This window comes from Lepeophtheirus salmonis, chromosome 6, assembly GCF_016086655.4.
Source record: "Lepeophtheirus salmonis chromosome 6, UVic_Lsal_1.4, whole genome shotgun sequence".
Classification (NCBI taxonomy): Eukaryota; Metazoa; Arthropoda; class Copepoda; order Siphonostomatoida; family Caligidae; genus Lepeophtheirus; species Lepeophtheirus salmonis.
The window spans coordinates 3,017,105-3,035,650 of NC_052136.2; the positions used below are offsets into that span (position 1 = coordinate 3,017,105).

The following is an 18,546-nucleotide window of genomic DNA, read 5'->3' on the forward strand; positions in this document are numbered from 1 at the left end:
ATATCATGTAACAAGTGTGTCCAAAAATCACACTTGATATGATGTCATACAAAAATATAACAACTCTGCAAGAAAATATATCAGTTAATGACATTAAAGTCCTCAATGAATCATAAAAGAGTAATTATTTGACGATGTTTTTCCAAAGTAGTTATCTATAACCCACATTACAACTGAAACGAAATTCTAGGCCATTTCCACAAAATTTGTATTTTTGGGACTTTTTTTTAACTAAAAAATGGATAACTTAAACATTCTGAACAAGTTTGAAGTTTTACAGCACATTTATGAGTATTTAATCGTCGGCATCCTTAAAGTTGTAAATTAATACATTTTTATGATTATCTTTTATTTTCAACATACGAGTACATAGTAGTCTCAATGTAACTCCACTTCTCTCCCAGATGCTCCCATCTCTGTAACCCGATCCAATGGTACTAGGCGTTTTTTTCTGCAAAATAATGGATCACAAAAGTGTTCTGTTCAGTCCTTTTTTGAACTATATTTTTGTTTTGGGCATCTAATAGTGTATCCAAGTTTCATCTACAGTATTTAAACGCCGCCAAAACTCGGATTAATTGCCCCTAAACTGCCCTAACAGAGTGATACTTCATTTTAATATTTAATGACAGCTCAATACTCGATTTTACAAAAACAGTCTCATCAACTCACTCAAACGACTATTACAAAAAATTGCAAGTCCAAAATTGCTGAAACTTTGGTCAGTAACTCTCAACAGATACTAGATAGATTAGATGTGACTAACTTTTATTTGTAAGTACTGCAATCTTTACGTTGAGGTCGGAAACTTATCGCACTACCCTCTTATATATTTATAGAGATACTTAATGTTTAAACTAGTTTGAACACTGAGGTGTTTAAAGAACCTGTAGGCACTAATCTTTTAAGGTACGTTATTACGTAGCCAAACAGTCTACCATGCAATAACATTTAGTAGTTTATTACTAGCCACCAAAGCCTTTGTAAGCGCTGCTCAAAATTCTTGAGCGAGAGTGCACTCATTGTTTTGAATAACGAGCGAGAGAGCGCTCGCCATTTTAGAAGAGCGGAAAATTTTCCCTAATTTATATAGATTTGTATTATTTTTTGAGTTTTCTGCATCTTATAAGATAATATCTAAAAATTTGAAAGTTAAAGAATACAAATATTACAAGAAAAGGCGGTTAAAATTATGTCTCAAGAAAATCTAGAATATTTTATAAATACTTTAAATAACTCTAGAATCTAGTAAAACTTGTCGATAGACAACATAATAATTAGTCCTCTTTCAATCATAATGAAGAGACATACTAATATACTCTTCCTAATTCCCTTTTTTAATTAGTTTTTAATATATGTACGGTCTCCTCTTTTCCGTTAGTACAATATTTCATTTTTGGATTTTCAATTTTTTTCGTGCATTTTCCAATCGAGAACCTATACCTTAAAAAATACTTTGAAACACGGGGAATTGATCTTGTTTTATAAAAAGAATCAACTTATTACCTAAAAAACAAACTTGCCCTCCAGAGCCCAGAAATCTGATCTGAACAGAATAAAACAAGGCCTTAGGTACGTAACTCTAAAGTCTGTCTCCATTTTTGAAACAAATACCCTATGCCTAGATTAAAAAAAACACATTTAGTTCATAGTTTTCATATCAATATAAATAGATTCGATTCCCAATATAGACCTTCCGTTTATGTATAATATCAAACAGCTTTCTTTTCGAGGGAAGGGAGATTAAATCATACTCTGGGTATTTCATAAATACAAACAAGTAAACACATATGTATAATTAGATTAGACTAAACTTTTCTAATATGTTTCAAAAAAACTTTTTAAAACGGAAGTAATATAAATCCATTAAATTAAATGTTTACTTTAAAAAAACAGAGTCTTAAAACAAAAGTATTCATTCTAAACTATAAGAAAGTGAAACCTATTCAAATTCTTTCATTTTTCAACGATAACATTCAATTCTGATTTAAAATTTCATATTCAAATTCTGCAAAAATTTATATATACTCTCAAATCCTAATTTAAAAAAAAAAAAAAAAAAATTTTTTTTGTTTCAAACAGTTTTTGATCTATAGAATGTAGTTATGGGATCAAAATCACCTTACTTGAGACTTAAAGGCAGTGTTTTCTAGCCGGAGCTCCTCGAGGTTATCAAGGACATCAAAAATTGTATTTTCTAAAAAAAATAAAAGTAATCAAAACAGTTTTTATAATAAAAAAATCCTGGACACAAATTTTTAGGGCAAAATTAGATGTTCCCAACAAAAACACCCACAGGCTCTGCAGTGATAAAAAGTTTTATAAACACTGCTTTAAGGAGAGATTGAGTCCAAGAGAAAAACATAAAATTTTATTGTTATTTTTGCTAAACAGATAGTCCTAATTTAGTTGCATTGGGATAGAGACCAAAACAATTAGATTTGGTTTTTGGTCTGGAAATCCTTAACTGGTCTGAGACTTTTATAATTTTTGTGAGACCAAAGTTTGTTCTGGACTGGTTTCGTTGTAAAAGTCTATCTTGGTCGTTTTCAAAATAAAATGACTGATTTAAAAAAAATGACAATGTCAATCCACTGTTTAAATTTACAGTCTACGATTTAAACTTAGGGTCCTGATTTCAAACAGAAGTATGAACCAAAATATGCTTAGATCGATCTAGAGGAGAGAACAAATTGTAATTTTACTTTTTTTATATGAAATTTGAATCACGTCCTATGGCAATTGTCATCCCTCCTCCAAGGTATCTCCTATGCCTTTGTCTACAGAGTGGGAGCCAATACTTGCAGTAGCATTTAATTACGATTTTAATTTATTTTTTCTTTATTTTTAATTATGTGGGAGTAACAACAAGTAAAAACTCAAAGGTTGTGCGATCTCCTCCGCGGCGTCAGTGTCAGTCCTCAAAAGGTTGCAGAGACCGTTGGCATCTCCATCCACCTACAATATCAAAAAGTACATGGGACTGGTGTTGAAAGGCGTTTACGGCCAAGAAGAACAAAAACTTCTGCACTAAGAATATGACTGACTTTTAGCGTACCTCCATGTGACCCTCCTCATCTAGTACCTGATCTCACCCCCCCCTCCCTGGACTTTGCAGTTTGGTTGTCTTGAAGAAGAACGTCTGCAACACCTCTCATCCAAATTCGGATCTGATCCGAGCTTCCATCATGACAGCATGCTACGCCATGGACACGGTCTTCATCGTGCAGAGCTGTTTATCTGTTCACCGGCGTGTCGTGGCTGTTATTGCTTGTGAATGAGGACATATTGAATTAGCATAATATATGTTATTGAAACATACCATAAGTTGGGTTTGAGTTGTCTTTTCTTGACTCGATAAAAATCACGTTTCTCATAATTTAGCCTTGCTAAGTTACAAGTCTTGGGTCCCAACTCTGTAAATAAATCATGTTATTTTTGGCATAAAAAAATTATATATTACAGTTAATAAACATTTATGTGTAAAAGGAAGGAGGCCGTATTGCTACTTAGTGGGGGTAAATATACGTTGGTAGAAATATTAGAGATGAATAATTAATGTAATTTCTCTTACCTTTCACCAAATAGCGGTGCTTAAATCGATTTCTTCAACAAAGTTACCATAGCAGCTTATACCTGCAAAATAAATATGTAAACCATTTCCCTCAAATATGAAGAAAATGTCGGACCTAACAGAAGAAGCACTTAGACGTCAGAAAATCAAAGAATTAGAAAGATCCTTTTATCAATATGGTCGAGGTCGTAATGCCTTTTTGGTAGAACCTCCGGGAGAAATACGCAATGTGAGTGAATACCAAATGAATCATAATACTGCAAGAAGGACTGCAAATAGATCTGATAAATTAGCGGGCTTGAAAAAGACATTCCAACCTGATGTTCAATCAAATACTGTGCCAAATGAGGATGGAAGAACGAGTAAGATTGAGAGTAAGTGAATTGCTTGATTTTTTTTTTTTTTTTTGAGTGACGGTTTGAAATTTTCCCATTTTCTATATTTTAAGAAAAAGTTAATATAAGTAGGGTATAAAATCAAAATTTGAATAAGGAGTAACCATCCGGAGTTTGTTCCTATGGCGACAACGAATTTCTGTAGGCTGGAGCTATTTGTTCTTGATTAACCAATCATACCAATGACCAATCTTGACCCTATCATACTCAAATGGGGCCTAGAATATTAGGGTCACAGATCTGACACGTCTTTCTTTCGGTTAGCCCCATGATAATAATTGAGAAGATTCTGATCTGGGAATGAGAAAAGGAAGTCCAAACTTATTTTTTACACAGAAATTTTCAAAGTTGTGAAATTCGAACTTTTGACGTTTCATGAAGGTGTGTAAAGGGGGCCACACAAACCTTCCACTCCGATAACTTTTTTGGATACGGTGAATGATGAGTCGGTCCTCATTTATTTGGTACCGTCTCAGGACCGGTCTTACCGGTCTTTGGGGACAGTCCTTAAGACTGTCGGTCCTTAGGACTATTAGTCCTAGAACTGACTAAAAAAGAATAAATAAAGTCAAGTGACATCTTCCAGGACTGAAGTTTTTAAGATTGATGTGGACTGGACAGAGACTGAACTGAACTTGACTACAGTTTTCAGTTCTAAATAAGGACCGAAACCACCCTAGATACAGTGTAAGAAGATTTATTGAAGAACTCTTATATAGATGCCTTACTTTTGGCTCCCTGCATAATTTCCGGGATTATTTCATCCATCCTGAGAGATCGCCACCTTTATTTTCCCACCACGATCTCTTTTATATCCTCTCCACGATTTACTTTTGTAAAATGGACAAATGGACGTGGGTAATTAACGATTATAACTATTTATAAATAGCCTTCTTACTTATTCATATCGCAGTCGAATAAAACAAACTGCACCTTTATCAAAAGCTTAAAGTATCAGCTATCAAATGACATCATTTTCAATCACATATGATAATTATTAAAGTTTTAAAAATAGCAAAACCCCAGGGGGAAATATTCATGGCGTCACTTTGTGTAATATTTTTGTATATATAACTAATTAAATTTATTTGTTAATCTAAAGTTATTGAGACAATATCTAATAAAGGAACTCTGAGTAATTTCCCAAAGCTCGCTGCAGACTTGGCGGGGCCAGATGATGAGATCGTGATTCGTGAAACAGAGTTAGTTTTTGATGAACAGCCAAGGCCTCTACAACTTGTGCCGCAATCATCGTTAATTGAAAATGTTCCTGATGATACTAACACTGATGATATTTTCGGATCAATTTCAAGGGCAGTCACAGCACGCAATAGAATAAAAAGTCAAAGGGTTTTGAGAAGAAACCCGGATCCTTTAGAGGGTTCACCTGATACACAAAATATGAATATACAAGATCACTCTGGTGTATCATTTATAGCAGCCTTATTTCAGGGATCCAAGGAAACGATGATGGCTAAAGAAAGCGAGGTGGAGGATGGGAAGGATGAAGATTTCTTGTTGGCGTTATTTATTAGTGAGCCGACAACAAGTCGAAGAGCTGTTATAAAAGATGAGGAAGAAAATATTATTGGGCATTTTTGTGCAAGGGAAACCCCTGGATTCTGTCAAGCCAATTTTTGTATATTTCATTATCATGACAAACGTAATTCTTCTTAAAATAATGGAATTTTATTTAAATCATTATAACAAAAATTAAGCATTTGATAGAATATATTCAATCGTTTCAACTATTTTTTAGTTCAGTCAACCGAGGTGGGGACTTCGAATTCGGGACTTGCGACTCGACTTGATCTAACATTAAAAGACTCGACACTTGATTTGGACTCGATAGCTAAGACGCGACTCGACTTAGGTTCGAAAGCTATTTTATACTAAATATTAATTCTATACTACAGTTATGGACTTGAAATGAGTTTGAGACTTGACATGGACATGCACTGTAGGAACTTTTTCCATCGGTGACGGAGATGGGGCAAAGATAAATACTACACTACTAGCCAATAGTATATACAACTAACTAAGTCTCAAGTCTATGTTGAGTTGTAGTTACAAAAATTATTCCATTCAGGATTTGTACACAAGTCCAAATCAGAATTTGAGTCACTTTTTATAAGGAATCAGATATGACTTGTACTCAGAACTAAATTGACTCAGACTCGAAACTAAGATGACTTAGACTTGAAACAATTTCGAACTATACTTGAATCAGAACCTTCTGAAAACTTGACTGCCCGGAGATCTTCAAAACCTAATGTATGACTTTATTTGTGTAGATTTTCATGTAGCCGACATTCCGGCTCAAAAAAAGCTCACGACTTTCTTGAGTCATGATGAATAAATATTTAAAATTTGAATAATATATATTAGCTGCAGGACCTGCCACAGTGGGCCTGGCAGAAAAAAATTATTATTAGTTTAGGGAAAAAATTGGAATTTCTTTTCTGAAAAAATCAAAATCAAATTGAGTTCAAATTTTCAAAAAAGAACACCCAACCTTTGATCCAGGCTTTGGTAAGGCTCCAATCGGTCATGGCTTCAGTTATTATCTTTATTCTTACCCAGACTGGGATTTGGGCTTGTGTAATCCGTTTCTCAGGGGGCCCACAATAGTTAAGAATAGAAGTAAAGTATTAAGCATTTTAATTTTGGTCGCAAACTTTTGTAACTCCTTTGTAAAAAAGAGAAAACTGAAGACAGGGAATGTAAAAATTATTGGAAGTGAAAGGTAAAATTTCATGTTTTGCTTTCTTTAAAAGAAGTTTATGAAATGATTAATTGTTTGTGGGGAGGTTAATGCATTCGTTCACTTTTGATGTGTCTGGGACCACCGGTCATCTCATGCCAGCATTCACTTGAGGACAAGTGGGAACCCACTTAATTTTATAATTATGCTTCATTCTCTCAAGATACCACAGTCAATCTATTTTCTAAAATATATTTTCTTGAGTACCTTAATTTAAACTTTTAGTTAGGCACATTAGAGTTGACAAAATCACAACAAATATTTTACACAATCAGTAACATAAATCCATTGGTTGATATTAACGTAAGAAAATGATGATGATCTTTTCTAATTTGTAAAAAATGCCAGCCTCTAATTACAAAAGTACTTTAACTATTTTAAATCATTTATAGAACCCTTAGTAGTAATGGTTAGAGTTGACATTTCTGTAAGGAAAAAAGAGGGCGAGGAGAAGGCAGAGAAAATATATATGGTACTACTGAATTGTATCTTTGTTTCTATCCGCAGTATTTTAAATAATTTCGCCAAGAAAGATTAATTACTGCTATAAAGAGTTAAACCTTTTACATTTAAATAGCTTTAGATCAGGGAACATATTTTAATTATATTTGAATTCATATATATTTATTTTATTTTGTATTTTTAAAACAAATTGCACCAAAGATAGGCGAGAATGCTTACTTCAGAGAGAGAAGTGAACACCACGACAATCTATTAAATAAAGATTAAAAAGAAGAAAGAACACACGGAACAACTGTTTTTCCTTTTCTAATTTTTGTAGGTAGTTTTTTCTTTACAAAAATGTTAATTCCAGTGGTAGTCGATAGTATGGACGAAGATTATATAGAACGCGAGGTGAAGGCAGGAGCGAAATGATTATGGGACGTGCTGTTAGCTTTATTATGTCTTACAGCCTTACCTACAAATAACAGAGACAAATGGTACAAAATCAGTTGCTAGTTTGGGAATACTTCCCAACTATTTAATTATTATTAAAGAACTGTTAGGAATGGTGTACCGCTTAACAAGAACCAAGTTTGAATCCAACTGATCAACGCTCAGTACATTGATATGGGGAAAGGAAGAAAAAAATTGATAGCTAACAACGAAACATATAGTAAATTTTTCTATTAGTGAGGTAACACTGGTGGTACCATTGACTTAATAAATAATACCACTGTTAACATTAGCTGCATGTTGTAAAATTGTGAAGGAAGAATCGTCTAATTAATTATATCTCATAGGCATAGCCTAAGGATTCTGAAAAATATCACAGACGCCAAGGATCTACCAATTTTATCTACAGATAGCCTCTTGACACCTTTCAGTACCAGCAAATATCTATATGTTAAAAAAATATGTGAATGAAAGGTGGCAGTCTTTTTATAATTGCGACTTGAGCAGTGTTCTTTATTTATATAACTTACCAGGGCAAGTAAGGATGTGCCTATATTCAAGATAGCAGGATATAAAGTTCAGAGATACCATTTTCAAGTAAAAAAATTCAAAAGCAAGTCCAATTTTGAAACGTAATTAGTATAAACCTTAGCAATATAAGAGAAAGACTGCATATTATTTTGCCTGCAACTGGACAATCAACGCAGGGGCGAATTTATTTTCCTTATATCAAGTTTGCCTGGTGTAGTATAAAAAATAATGACTGATATAACTTTTCTCTAAGTATCTTGGGCCATATAATACTGTGTATCTCTCAACTTCAGAGACAAAAAACGATGGGATTGTTTAGTCAAGAATTGATCGAAATAACATTAATTAATCGATTTATATAATATTTGATCTTCACTATCATTTAAACTGTGTAATAATAATTGGAGTAGGGATCACAAGTAGCGAGTGATCAGGTTGTAAAAATAATATTTCCCGATCTAGAACAATTTTTAAGCAATTTATGTTATAGATATTCAAACTTACACCGTTACGCATTGAAATTTCCCCCCTTCCATTTTAAGTAAAACTCTAGTAGGGAAAATTTTATTAATAAGCTAAACCAATCAAAAATCAACAAATTCCTAGCTAGGATATACACTTATGTTTATGAAGAGTAATTGTTCAAAGTTCGAAACTCTAATAACAATGCATTTCTCTAGCGTTGAGTAGAAGCTCGAGCATGACCCACGAATTTCTTACTGATTAATTAATCCCCACTCATGCTCAATTGAGGCATTGACGACGTCAATGAGGATGACAGACTTGCAAAAAATTTCTTTTCGATTATGCTCCAAAAATTATAACTGAGGGTATTTATATCTGGGAGTGAGAGTGGCTAAACCTCTGTTGCCCAGGGTATTTCAAAGTTATAAAAACAGAATTCTGACTTTTAGAGACGTGGGATGGGACAGTCCTCCTACCATACATACCAAGTCTACGGATAATTTTCTTTGATCTAGGGTAATAAAATTTCACTTTTGTCCCCATACACCGTTTCAGCTATTAGTTCATTCAAACCATCTCCTCCTCCGAGAGAGATATCGACCCTTCTTTTCACCCAAAAACTTCCGTTTTATCTTATCTCACCTCCTTAAGTTATTCTCCCATCCTTTTGTTAGAGACACAAACTTCAAAGCGACACCTGTATATAAAGAATGAAAATTAAATAAAATATAATTACCATATTCCTACTGTAATAAAAATCAGGTTATCACATGAATCATTCTAAATGTAGAACGTATTTCGGCTAATTTACATTCATAACAATATGTAAAATTCATATCAATGATGTTAGGGCACAATTCATAATAATATAACATTTCTTAATTAATAGAGTTAAGTAAAAAATCAAGAGTAGAAGTAAGTAAGTGTACTGTTCATAACAAACAATAACTACATGATCTATATTAATTATCGGAAAATATATTTTTTATGGGGCATAGATAGCAAAAGAAGAATATATGATATAAATATGTATGTAAAACACTAAAAATTATGAGAAATTAACTGACAGTTCAATAACACAGATTAAGATTCAGATCTGATGGTAAAATTAGTTTTTTGCAGCCTTTGCACCATCCAAATGATTTGTAATTATATTGAGCACTTCAAGAGCAGCAATTGGAAGCTTTGTACCTGGTCCAAAAATGGCACTAGCCCCTGCTTTGAATAAGAAATCATAATCTTGAGGAGGGATGACTCCGCCACAAATAACAAGAATGTCTGGACGGTTCATTTCTCTGAGGCATTCAACGAGTTTAGGAACAAGAGCTTTGTGCCCAGCAGCTAGAGATGACACACCAACAACATGTACATCACTGTCCACGGCTTGTAGAGCTACTTCCTTAGGGGTCAAAAACAAAGCACCAACATCGACATCAAAACCCATGTCTGAAAACCCAGATGCAATGACTTTAGCGCCACGATCATGTCCATCTTGTCCCATTTTAGCAACAAGCAAACGGGGTCGTCGACCCTCCATTTCAACAAACTCCTCAATTTTATTCATGACAACATTAATTTCTGAAGATTCGCCATATTCTGATTTGTAGGCTCCGGAAACTAATCGATCAGACGCGACATGCCGACCATATACCTTTTCCATGGCTTGTGTGATTTCACCAACAGTGCAACGAGCTCTAGCAGCTTTTACAGCTAGGTCCAGAATATTTCCTTCACCAGATTCCGCTGCAGTAGTTAAGGCAGCAAGGCACTCTTGAGCTACGGTTTCATTTCTATTGGCTTTTGTCTCTTGAATTCTTTTGATTTGTTTAGCAAGAACCTCCTCATTATCAATGGAAAGTACTTCAATAGGATCTTGCTTATCTAAAACATATTTGTTTACACCAACAATTACTTCCTTAGAAGAATCGATATTGGCCTGTCTCCTAGCAGCACATTCCTCGATTTTAAGTTTTGGCCAACCGGAAGCAACTGCCTTGGCCATACCTCCCATTCTTTCACATTCTTCAATAATTTTTAGAGCTTCGTTATAAACATCCTGAGTTAGAGACTCCATCATATAGGATCCAGCCCATGGATCAATAACGTTCGTTATACCTGTTTCTTCTTGAAGAATAAGTTGAGTATTTCTTGCAAGACGTGCGGAGAAAACAGAGGGTAAAGCCAAGGCTTCATCAAAAGAATTCGTATGAAGGGATTGAGTACCACCAAAAATGGCTGCCATTCCTTCTATACAAGTTCTCATGATGTTATTATAGGGATCCTGTTCAGTGAGAGACCATCCAGACGTTTGACTATGAGTACGAAGCATAAGAGACTTTTCTTTTTTAGGATTAAATTTTTCCTTCATCAAATGGGCCCATAAACGACGAGCAGCTCTGAATTTAGCAATTTCCATATAAAAGTTCATACCAACTCCCCAAAAGAAACTAAGTCTCGGAGCAAATTCATCGATATCCAATCCTGCCTTTATTCCAGTCCTAGCGTATTCAATCCCATCAGCAATAGTAAAAGCGACTTCGAGAGTTGCATTAGCTCCTGCTTCTTGTATATGATATCCCGAGATAGATATAGAGTTAAATTTTGGCATGTTTTCAGAGGTATATGCAAAAATATCCCCAATAATTCTCATACTAGGCTCCGGAGGATATATGTAAGTATTACGCACCATGAATTCTTTCAAAATATCATTTTGAATCGTTCCAGTGAGTTTATCTTGAGTGACTCCTTGTTCTTCAGCAGCGATAATAAACTATAATAAAAAATATTAAGGAAATGTACATTCATCAAAGTGAGTAATATGCGTGATTACCATAGCCATAATGGGAATGACAGCACCATTCATAGTCATAGACACACTCATTTTATCCAGTGGAATACCATCAAAAAGAATTTTCGTATCCTCCACACTGTCAATGGCCACACCTGCCATACCAACATCTCCAACCACTCGCTCATTATCCGAATCATAGCCGGTATGAGTAGGAAGATCAAAAGCAACACTCAACCCTTGCTGACCCGCTTTAATATTTGCCTTGTAGAAGGCATTTGATTTCTCTACTGTGGAGAATCCGGCGTATTGACGGATAGTCCAAGGTCTTTGTGCGTACATTGTAGGGTAGGGACCCCTAGTAAAAGGGTACTGACCCGGAAGTTCCGTTTCTATTCCGGGTGGAAGATCATCTTTTGTATAAATGGGTTTGAATTGGATTCCTTCCGCAGACCATCGTCGTAAAGAGTTCGGATCCTTTCCTTTCATCTGCTTCTTGGCCAACTCCACCCATTTGGGATCCAGATCGGACCCATATTCCATGCAATAGGCCCTTCTCCATAACTTGTTTAGTTCTAGATATCTTCGCATGATTTTGATTGTCAGATTGAGATTCTCATCAACTCAACTCATGATATCCTATTAATAACAAATAAATATATAAGTAGAAAAAGAAAAGGTCCATTATTGTCTCTGGAAGAGCACCAGCCAAATCACGCAACCTTCAAAAGTAATTTAAAATATTTTAGTGGGTGATGAATGTTTTCATACTATTTGTATTATGCATGCTTGCTGTTGTTGTTCAATTTCTGAACGACTTTTTGCTTCGGTTTAACCAATTTCAGACAAATAAAATGCAATTATAGTAAATCCACCAATTTACAGCGTCTTTTTAATATAGGGGTCAACATACTATGCCTAAGAGGACACATCCGTTCGCAAAATACCTTTTTGATGACCCCAGCCCTCTTATTATATAAAACAGCCCTTGGGAGATTATGCACTATTGAAATTATTCTGTATTGAACGAGAGATTTAGGTGAACCTATTATCCTTGATTCTCTGTAATATCGAATTAATAAGAATATACATCTCCCTGCCTTTTCGTTATTCAAACAACGTGTTCTATATATACAGATCTCGTGCCTTGTTCGTACAATGTATAAATTATTCAAATATTGGGAAGGATAAATTGCTCCAAAACATCTCAAATAAAGTCATGAATCTATGTCTGTAAGAAAATATATCTATCGAGAGAAATGAAAGTACTTGATGAAAAAATCAATAAACAATTGCATTATATAAATCTGGTATTATGTAGTTCCAGATCTGTATCCAATTTAAAACAATTAAGCTCTCCAAGATGAATTAATTACTCAACTATTGAAAAATAAAGGAATTTCATATTTTATTTGAATGAAACTTAATACTACATAATTTTGTATTAACACTTATTTTTGAAAAGCAAATTCATCAGTTTGAATAAATTAATTCCGTAATATTTGAAAAATTTACTTTAGAAAAGCATTGAGAAAAATAAAAAAAAAAAAACAATTACAATTGAAAGATTAAAATATTTATCTCAAAGTATTTACTTTTTTTGTACCCGATCCTAGATATTTGCAATATTTACTTCGTTGTAATTCCTGCCTATATCATTGTTGGATATGGAGTGTGGTTTGCATTTATTTTATGTTTTGCAGCTAATTTGATGAAACGCCATGACAGCTAAGCTATTCACCCCCCCCAATATTATTTCAAATTTTCAGGATTACCACGTTCATTTCCGTTCATTTTTATTTACGAGTAGGACATATGATATTTAATATTAAATCACTTGGAATATTTAATCAAAAATAATATTTTGTATAACAATGGGTTGCGTGATTTAAATTATACTCCTCCATATAGTATATTAGAATGCATTAAATTAGATAAAGAAAAAAGGAAAAAAAGAAAGAGAAAAACAACCTCAACAAATGTCAAACCAAAAAATTAAAAAAAATATATCAAGGTTTTGAAGTCACATGAATGTGGAGCTGTTGACGAATTACCCCGCTTTGACTTCAAATTTTTAATATAAAATTAAAGAAGTAAAAGGCTATATTATAATTATTAGTTTATTACTTATTTTATCCTTATATTTAGATTGCAAGCCATTCACATCTTATCTTTCCTCAGTCATGGACACGACAACGTCCTCCCCTCCTCACTCCATTTTACCTCCTGAAAGTCGGCTCCTTCTCAAACAACACTCTGCTGGAAATCTAGGCTCCTCTACAACAAATCAGCGTAAACAACCTCTTCATCTAACTCTAGCAAAACAATGGAGTTTAGCCCCAACGGAGTCAGATCTAGAAGAAAATTCAAACCATAGTTTGCTTCAAATCAAACTTATTCAGAAAAATCATTCACTTTTAAAAAATCTGAATCAATTGCATTCACCCAGATATAGGGATATAGGAAAAAAGCTATGCAAGACAATGAATCTAGCTAAGACGACTGAGCATTCCTTGAAGGAAACCACAACTCTTTTGGATAAAACTGCAGAAATGCATAAAGAAAGTGTTGAGACATTAGATTCGATATTGCAATTTGCATCTACATATCGATTTCCAGATTAGTTGGAAGAGGTAGACTGACTCTACGAATATTCTCATCTTGTTATTTTAGCTTCAAATGCTGCTTTATTATTTATAAATATCTATACATTATATATTTTTAGTTATTCATCGTTAAAAATTTGACACTTTTTAATTAAATATTAGTATCTATACAATATCCCTTCAATTATTGATATATTCTATATACTATTCCATATTAATTTGTTTTTCATTGTAAAAATTCTAATAATCACTTCTTACATCCAGTCAAGTCATTCTTGATTTGTAAGTTGTCTCTTGAATATTGCAAGGTAAAATAATCACAAGAGGTGGGAGGAAGTCCTTATACGGCATGTCCAAGTCTTTACTCAAACGTCGAAATTAAGTTGAAGTCCTAAAGTTCATTGTGTCTAGTTCAAGTCCTCGGAAAATAAAACATACTTGTGAGAGTTCCTTTTATATAGTGTGAAGAAATTGAAATAACTTTGGAGCCCAAGTCGAGAATAGAGTATTTGATTGTATGATGAAGTCGAGCTGTAAGTCTTCATTAATTGAAATCAAGTCGAGTCACAAGTTCCAACCTCTGATAATAATGTAAAAATGTTACTTCTATTAGCCTCTTGAATTTGATAATGATGATATTAGTGACAAGATTACAGTAGTATTGTCCAATTATATTGTATCTTAGTAGATAATTAAAAATGTATTCTCCTGTATAGTATTGGTACACAAAATTTCAGTATGACTAAATGTAATACACAGGCAAAAATCAGCAAACAAAAGCCAACTTACTTTTTTTGCGTTTCCTTCCTGACTTCATGTTATTTCCTTATTCCAAAAAAAAAAAAAAAAAAAAAAAAAGAATACCTACTCTTCTAATTATGAGACAATCATTCTATGACCAAAGATGTTTTATAATTCCATAAGAAGTCATTGATTCTTACAATTACTCTTATATTAACAGATTAATCACATATTGTTTAAATAAAATAAGATCTACTCCTCCATTTACAGAGTAAGTATTGCCTCATTAATTGAGTGTTTAGGTAAAAATATAACTTGTAGTTGTTGGATCGTTAAAAGTTCCATAAATTGATCATGAAGATGTTTTAAATAACGATCCACGTTGTCCATAAATATCTAATTATACTTCCTAAAGCCTCTCGTCCCACTATTTTTTTTAATGTTTTCTATAATTAATAAATATTCATTATATGAATAAAAGTACATGTACAGACTTGAACACAACTAACTTTTTCCAAAAGACAATAAAGCAAGTATATAAATCAGATAAGATGTATTTTTATTTCATAATGATAGTACAGCGTTAAAGTTTTGTTTTATACACTTTTGGAAATCATATAAGATAGGTGACGTTACTTATTTCGATAAACTGAATAACCCAAAATTCTTTATTTTAATACCTGATGATTTATCATTTTTTGTTTCTCTTTAAATAAATTTAATTTGCAAGATATCTTATTCTGTAGTTGTAGAGGATAAGTTGATTAAATAATTAGTTATTGGCGATTCTGCAAAAGTCTGCAAAAAAATTATTTTTTCCTGAATAAATCCGGTTCCCATGACCTTATTTGAAGCAACTGCAACAATTTAAAGTTCTTGCATAACACCGGGTCTGATGAAACCAATTTTAGCTCTCTTGTATAACTATCCGTGTAGTTATTCCTGTTCAAAGAATTTTGCAAATTTTTAAATTAGAAAACGAATTTAAGAAATCATTTTTTGTATATAATGAATTGAAGTAATTAACTGATTTTCATAAATCATGCCAATAAAAACCCAGGAGTTAAATAGCAATCAGTTTAATATTGTAAAATATTCTGTCAAACCATTTTTGGTAATATTTATTTTCGTACACAAAAGCACTACACTAACGGATGATAACGACTGACTGTATTTCAAAGAAAAATTTTGAATCTTATTTCTAGAATGAAACCATGTCTACCCTAATTCTAATGTTTACAGCTTGATTGCCACGCAATATAGGAAAATAAGTTATGTAGCTCTACATCTTGTATAATCCTTACTATGGAATATCACTATCACAGTAGGTCCGTGCTCTATCTATACATTGAAATTATAAAGTAATGCAGGAACGTATTTTTTAAAATAATTATTAATAGATATCGGTCAATTTTAATAGTTCTTCTTAAAATACATAAACCATTTTGAATTGATGTTTTGATTTTAGATCAAAGTTTTTGTTAAAATATTTTATACAAGAATGGTTTTAAAATGAGTAGGACTTATTGGCCCTAGGTACCGCTATGGCAAAGATAAATGGGCGGTCCATAGAGAAATAAATTATTACATTTTATATAAAAAAATGAATCTTTTTTTTAAATAGTTTAAAAATAAAAATATTTTGTTATCATAGAAAAATAATTTCGATATCAAGAAAATAAATTTCGAACCCTTGTTTTCTTTAAAAAAATGAATGCGGGGACCTATTTTTGTTCAAGTATGTTTATTTTTCCAAATAAGGAGTTACTATTACAGCAAATAGGACATTATCCAATTATAGGGATAAATGGAGATGATTCTATTGAGAGCTAACTTATATGTTTTGCATACTTCCATATGGGATATAAGTAGGTGAAAGTTATAATAGAAAATTGGCAATATCGAACTTGTAGCTTTGTTGGGGTGCCATTGTCAATATTTTGCAACTATGTTTTCATGGTATATTTTTTGGACAAATGCTATCATTTGATAAGTAAGTAAAATTAAAGTACTTGCTCTTGTGAGTATTTTGAAGCAGCCATTTTTGAAATCAGTAGATTATGAAGGGAATTATGTTCAACAAATGTTTAAGGATGCTTTGAAAGGGGTGAAACTTAGAGGAATTCCTGAACGGGCTATCTTACTCGCATAAGTCTGAAGTTTCAGGCATCGTATTCGTATGTTAAAATAAACACCAAACACTATTTGGATGGCTCATAATCGGTGATTTTTTGCAAATTTGCAATGAAATCCTGATATCCCTAACTTTCTGATCTCATCTTGTGATCAGCACGCTTTGTTTTTGATTCAGAATCACCTCCAGACCCTTACAGTTCTTCTTGAATCTCCAGACAAAGGATCTGACCAGTTTAAATAAGTTTGCAATTGCAGTATTGTCTCGTCCGGCGCGTATTGCCACTAGGACACTCTGCCTTTTCCACGATTGTGAAATAACTAGTCGGTTGATTAGATCCATTTTTTTAACTGACGCCGAAAAAATTCTGGCTAGCCACCAAAACAACAAACAACGTTCTATCTCCAAATGTAAAGCTGTCGCATCCACTCCAAATGGGTTACTAAACAACGCCACACTCAGTAATTCAAAAGGTGAATTGTGTGATAAAAAAATAAATACGTAACAAGAAACAGTGATTAAGTGACGTTATCTGTTGTGCATAAAAATGGATATCTTGCTTGCTAACCAAAAATCAGAAAAGGGGATGACCATTGACCATGTCAAAAATTTCTAAAAAGTGTGTACACTTGACAAGGAATTTATTATTTTTTTTCAAATGATTTTTTATTAAAAAAAAAACCTTTTGTAAATGTTCTTATACTTTATAATAGATATACTGTAGTTTAATATAATATATACCAAGTGGGCCATTAAAATTTAGTTCAATTTGAAAATTAAAGTTCAATATGATATAATTTATTAATTGACAATAGAAATTCAACAAAATTAATACTATAAATAGATATGTATCTGAGCTCTCTTAGTCATTAATGTAACCACCCTTAGTGGCAATGAAGACTTTCAGGGGGTGGCAGGAGGCCTGGTACCCACTGGAGATGAAGTCCTCTGTCATGGCATCCCTCTGCTGTCTGAGAGTGGCTTTGAGGGCCTTGGTGTTTGGATGACAGCCATTATAGGCCTTCCCCTCAAATTGCACCCAAAAAGTGTAGTCGAGGGGCTGTAGGGGTACCAAAAGTGTCCAAAAAGAGTTCAAGAGAACTCAATATATTCTGGTAACGGAGGAAATGGGTTTCTTTCATTGCTGGTGTCAAAAGTGGTTTATCCGCCATCACAAGGCTCTTTCCACCCACTTATTCGATATTTCTCTAGACTGTTTAGTTTGAAATCCCAAGATCTTTTACATAGTCCCTCATGGACTTGATGGGATAAGCCAAGGCTGCTTTCTTTAACTCCTCCGGATCCAGCTTGGCCTTTTCGACAAAGCCCTTCTTCCTTTCCAATGTTTCGAATTTGCTGACGACGTAGACGGTGATCCAGGAGACGCCCAACTGCTTGGAGTGCGAGAATAGAAATTCTACAATCACGTTCAAGTGTCAATTTCTCGACTTGTACATAAGATAGAGAGTTAAGTTTGGTAACTAATTGTTTATTCTTTAATATAGCAAAATAGGAATTAATTTCAATCACTCAAACTTCATTAATTATTGAATGAGAAAGTATTAGATTTTTAATGGACCTCCTGATATTTATTTAAAGATTTTTGATAAAGGTGAAATTGTAGCTTTGAGTGAATGAATACTCTTTGTTA

At 33.3% G+C, this 18,546-nt stretch overlaps 2 protein-coding genes and 1 long non-coding RNA gene across 3 annotated transcripts; 2 read left to right on the forward strand and 1 right to left on the reverse strand.

The window, feature by feature from the left end:
• The first annotated feature begins 3,632 nt into the window (after positions 1-3,632).
• LOC121120023 (uncharacterized) lies at positions 3,633-5,720 on the forward strand. Its single transcript, XM_040714872.2, has 2 exons — positions 3,633-3,948; positions 5,072-5,720. Exons 1-2 carry the CDS (start codon positions 3,672-3,674, stop codon positions 5,644-5,646), a joined length of 852 nt encoding a protein of 283 aa, XP_040570806.1. The 5' UTR covers positions 3,633-3,671; the 3' UTR covers positions 5,647-5,720.
• Positions 5,721-9,536: 3,816 nt separating this feature from the next.
• Positions 9,537-12,119, reverse strand: LOC121119611 (methylmalonyl-CoA mutase, mitochondrial). The gene is made up of 2 exons (XM_040714321.2): positions 11,457-12,119; positions 9,537-11,396 (listed from the first exon to the last, which is right to left on the reverse strand). The coding sequence occupies exons 1-2, from the start codon at positions 12,003-12,005 to the stop codon at positions 9,735-9,737; spliced, it is 2,211 nt and encodes a 736-aa protein (XP_040570255.1). The 5' UTR covers positions 12,006-12,119; the 3' UTR covers positions 9,537-9,734.
• Positions 12,120-13,353: 1,234 nt separating this feature from the next.
• Positions 13,354-14,193, forward strand: LOC121120742 (uncharacterized). Its single transcript, XR_005865188.2, has 2 exons — positions 13,354-13,507; positions 13,563-14,193. It is a non-coding gene; the product is annotated as an uncharacterized lncRNA (long non-coding RNA).
• The last annotated feature ends 4,353 nt before the right edge of the window (positions 14,194-18,546 follow it).

Coding starts and splice junctions, on each gene's coding strand:
- LOC121120023 (XM_040714872.2), top strand. CDS start 3,672: ATGAAGAAAATGTCGGACCTAACAGAAGAAGCACTTAGACGTCAGAAA. Junction 3,949..5,071: donor AAGAACGAGTAAGATTGAGA/GTAAGTGAATTG, acceptor GTTAATCTAAAG/TTATTGAGACAATATCTAAT.
- LOC121119611 (XM_040714321.2), bottom strand. CDS start 12,005: ATGCGAAGATATCTAGAACTAAACAAGTTATGGAGAAGGGCCTATTGC. Junction 11,397..11,456: donor TCATTCCCATTATGGCTATG/GTAATCACGCAT, acceptor TTTTTATTATAG/TTTATTATCGCTGCTGAAGA.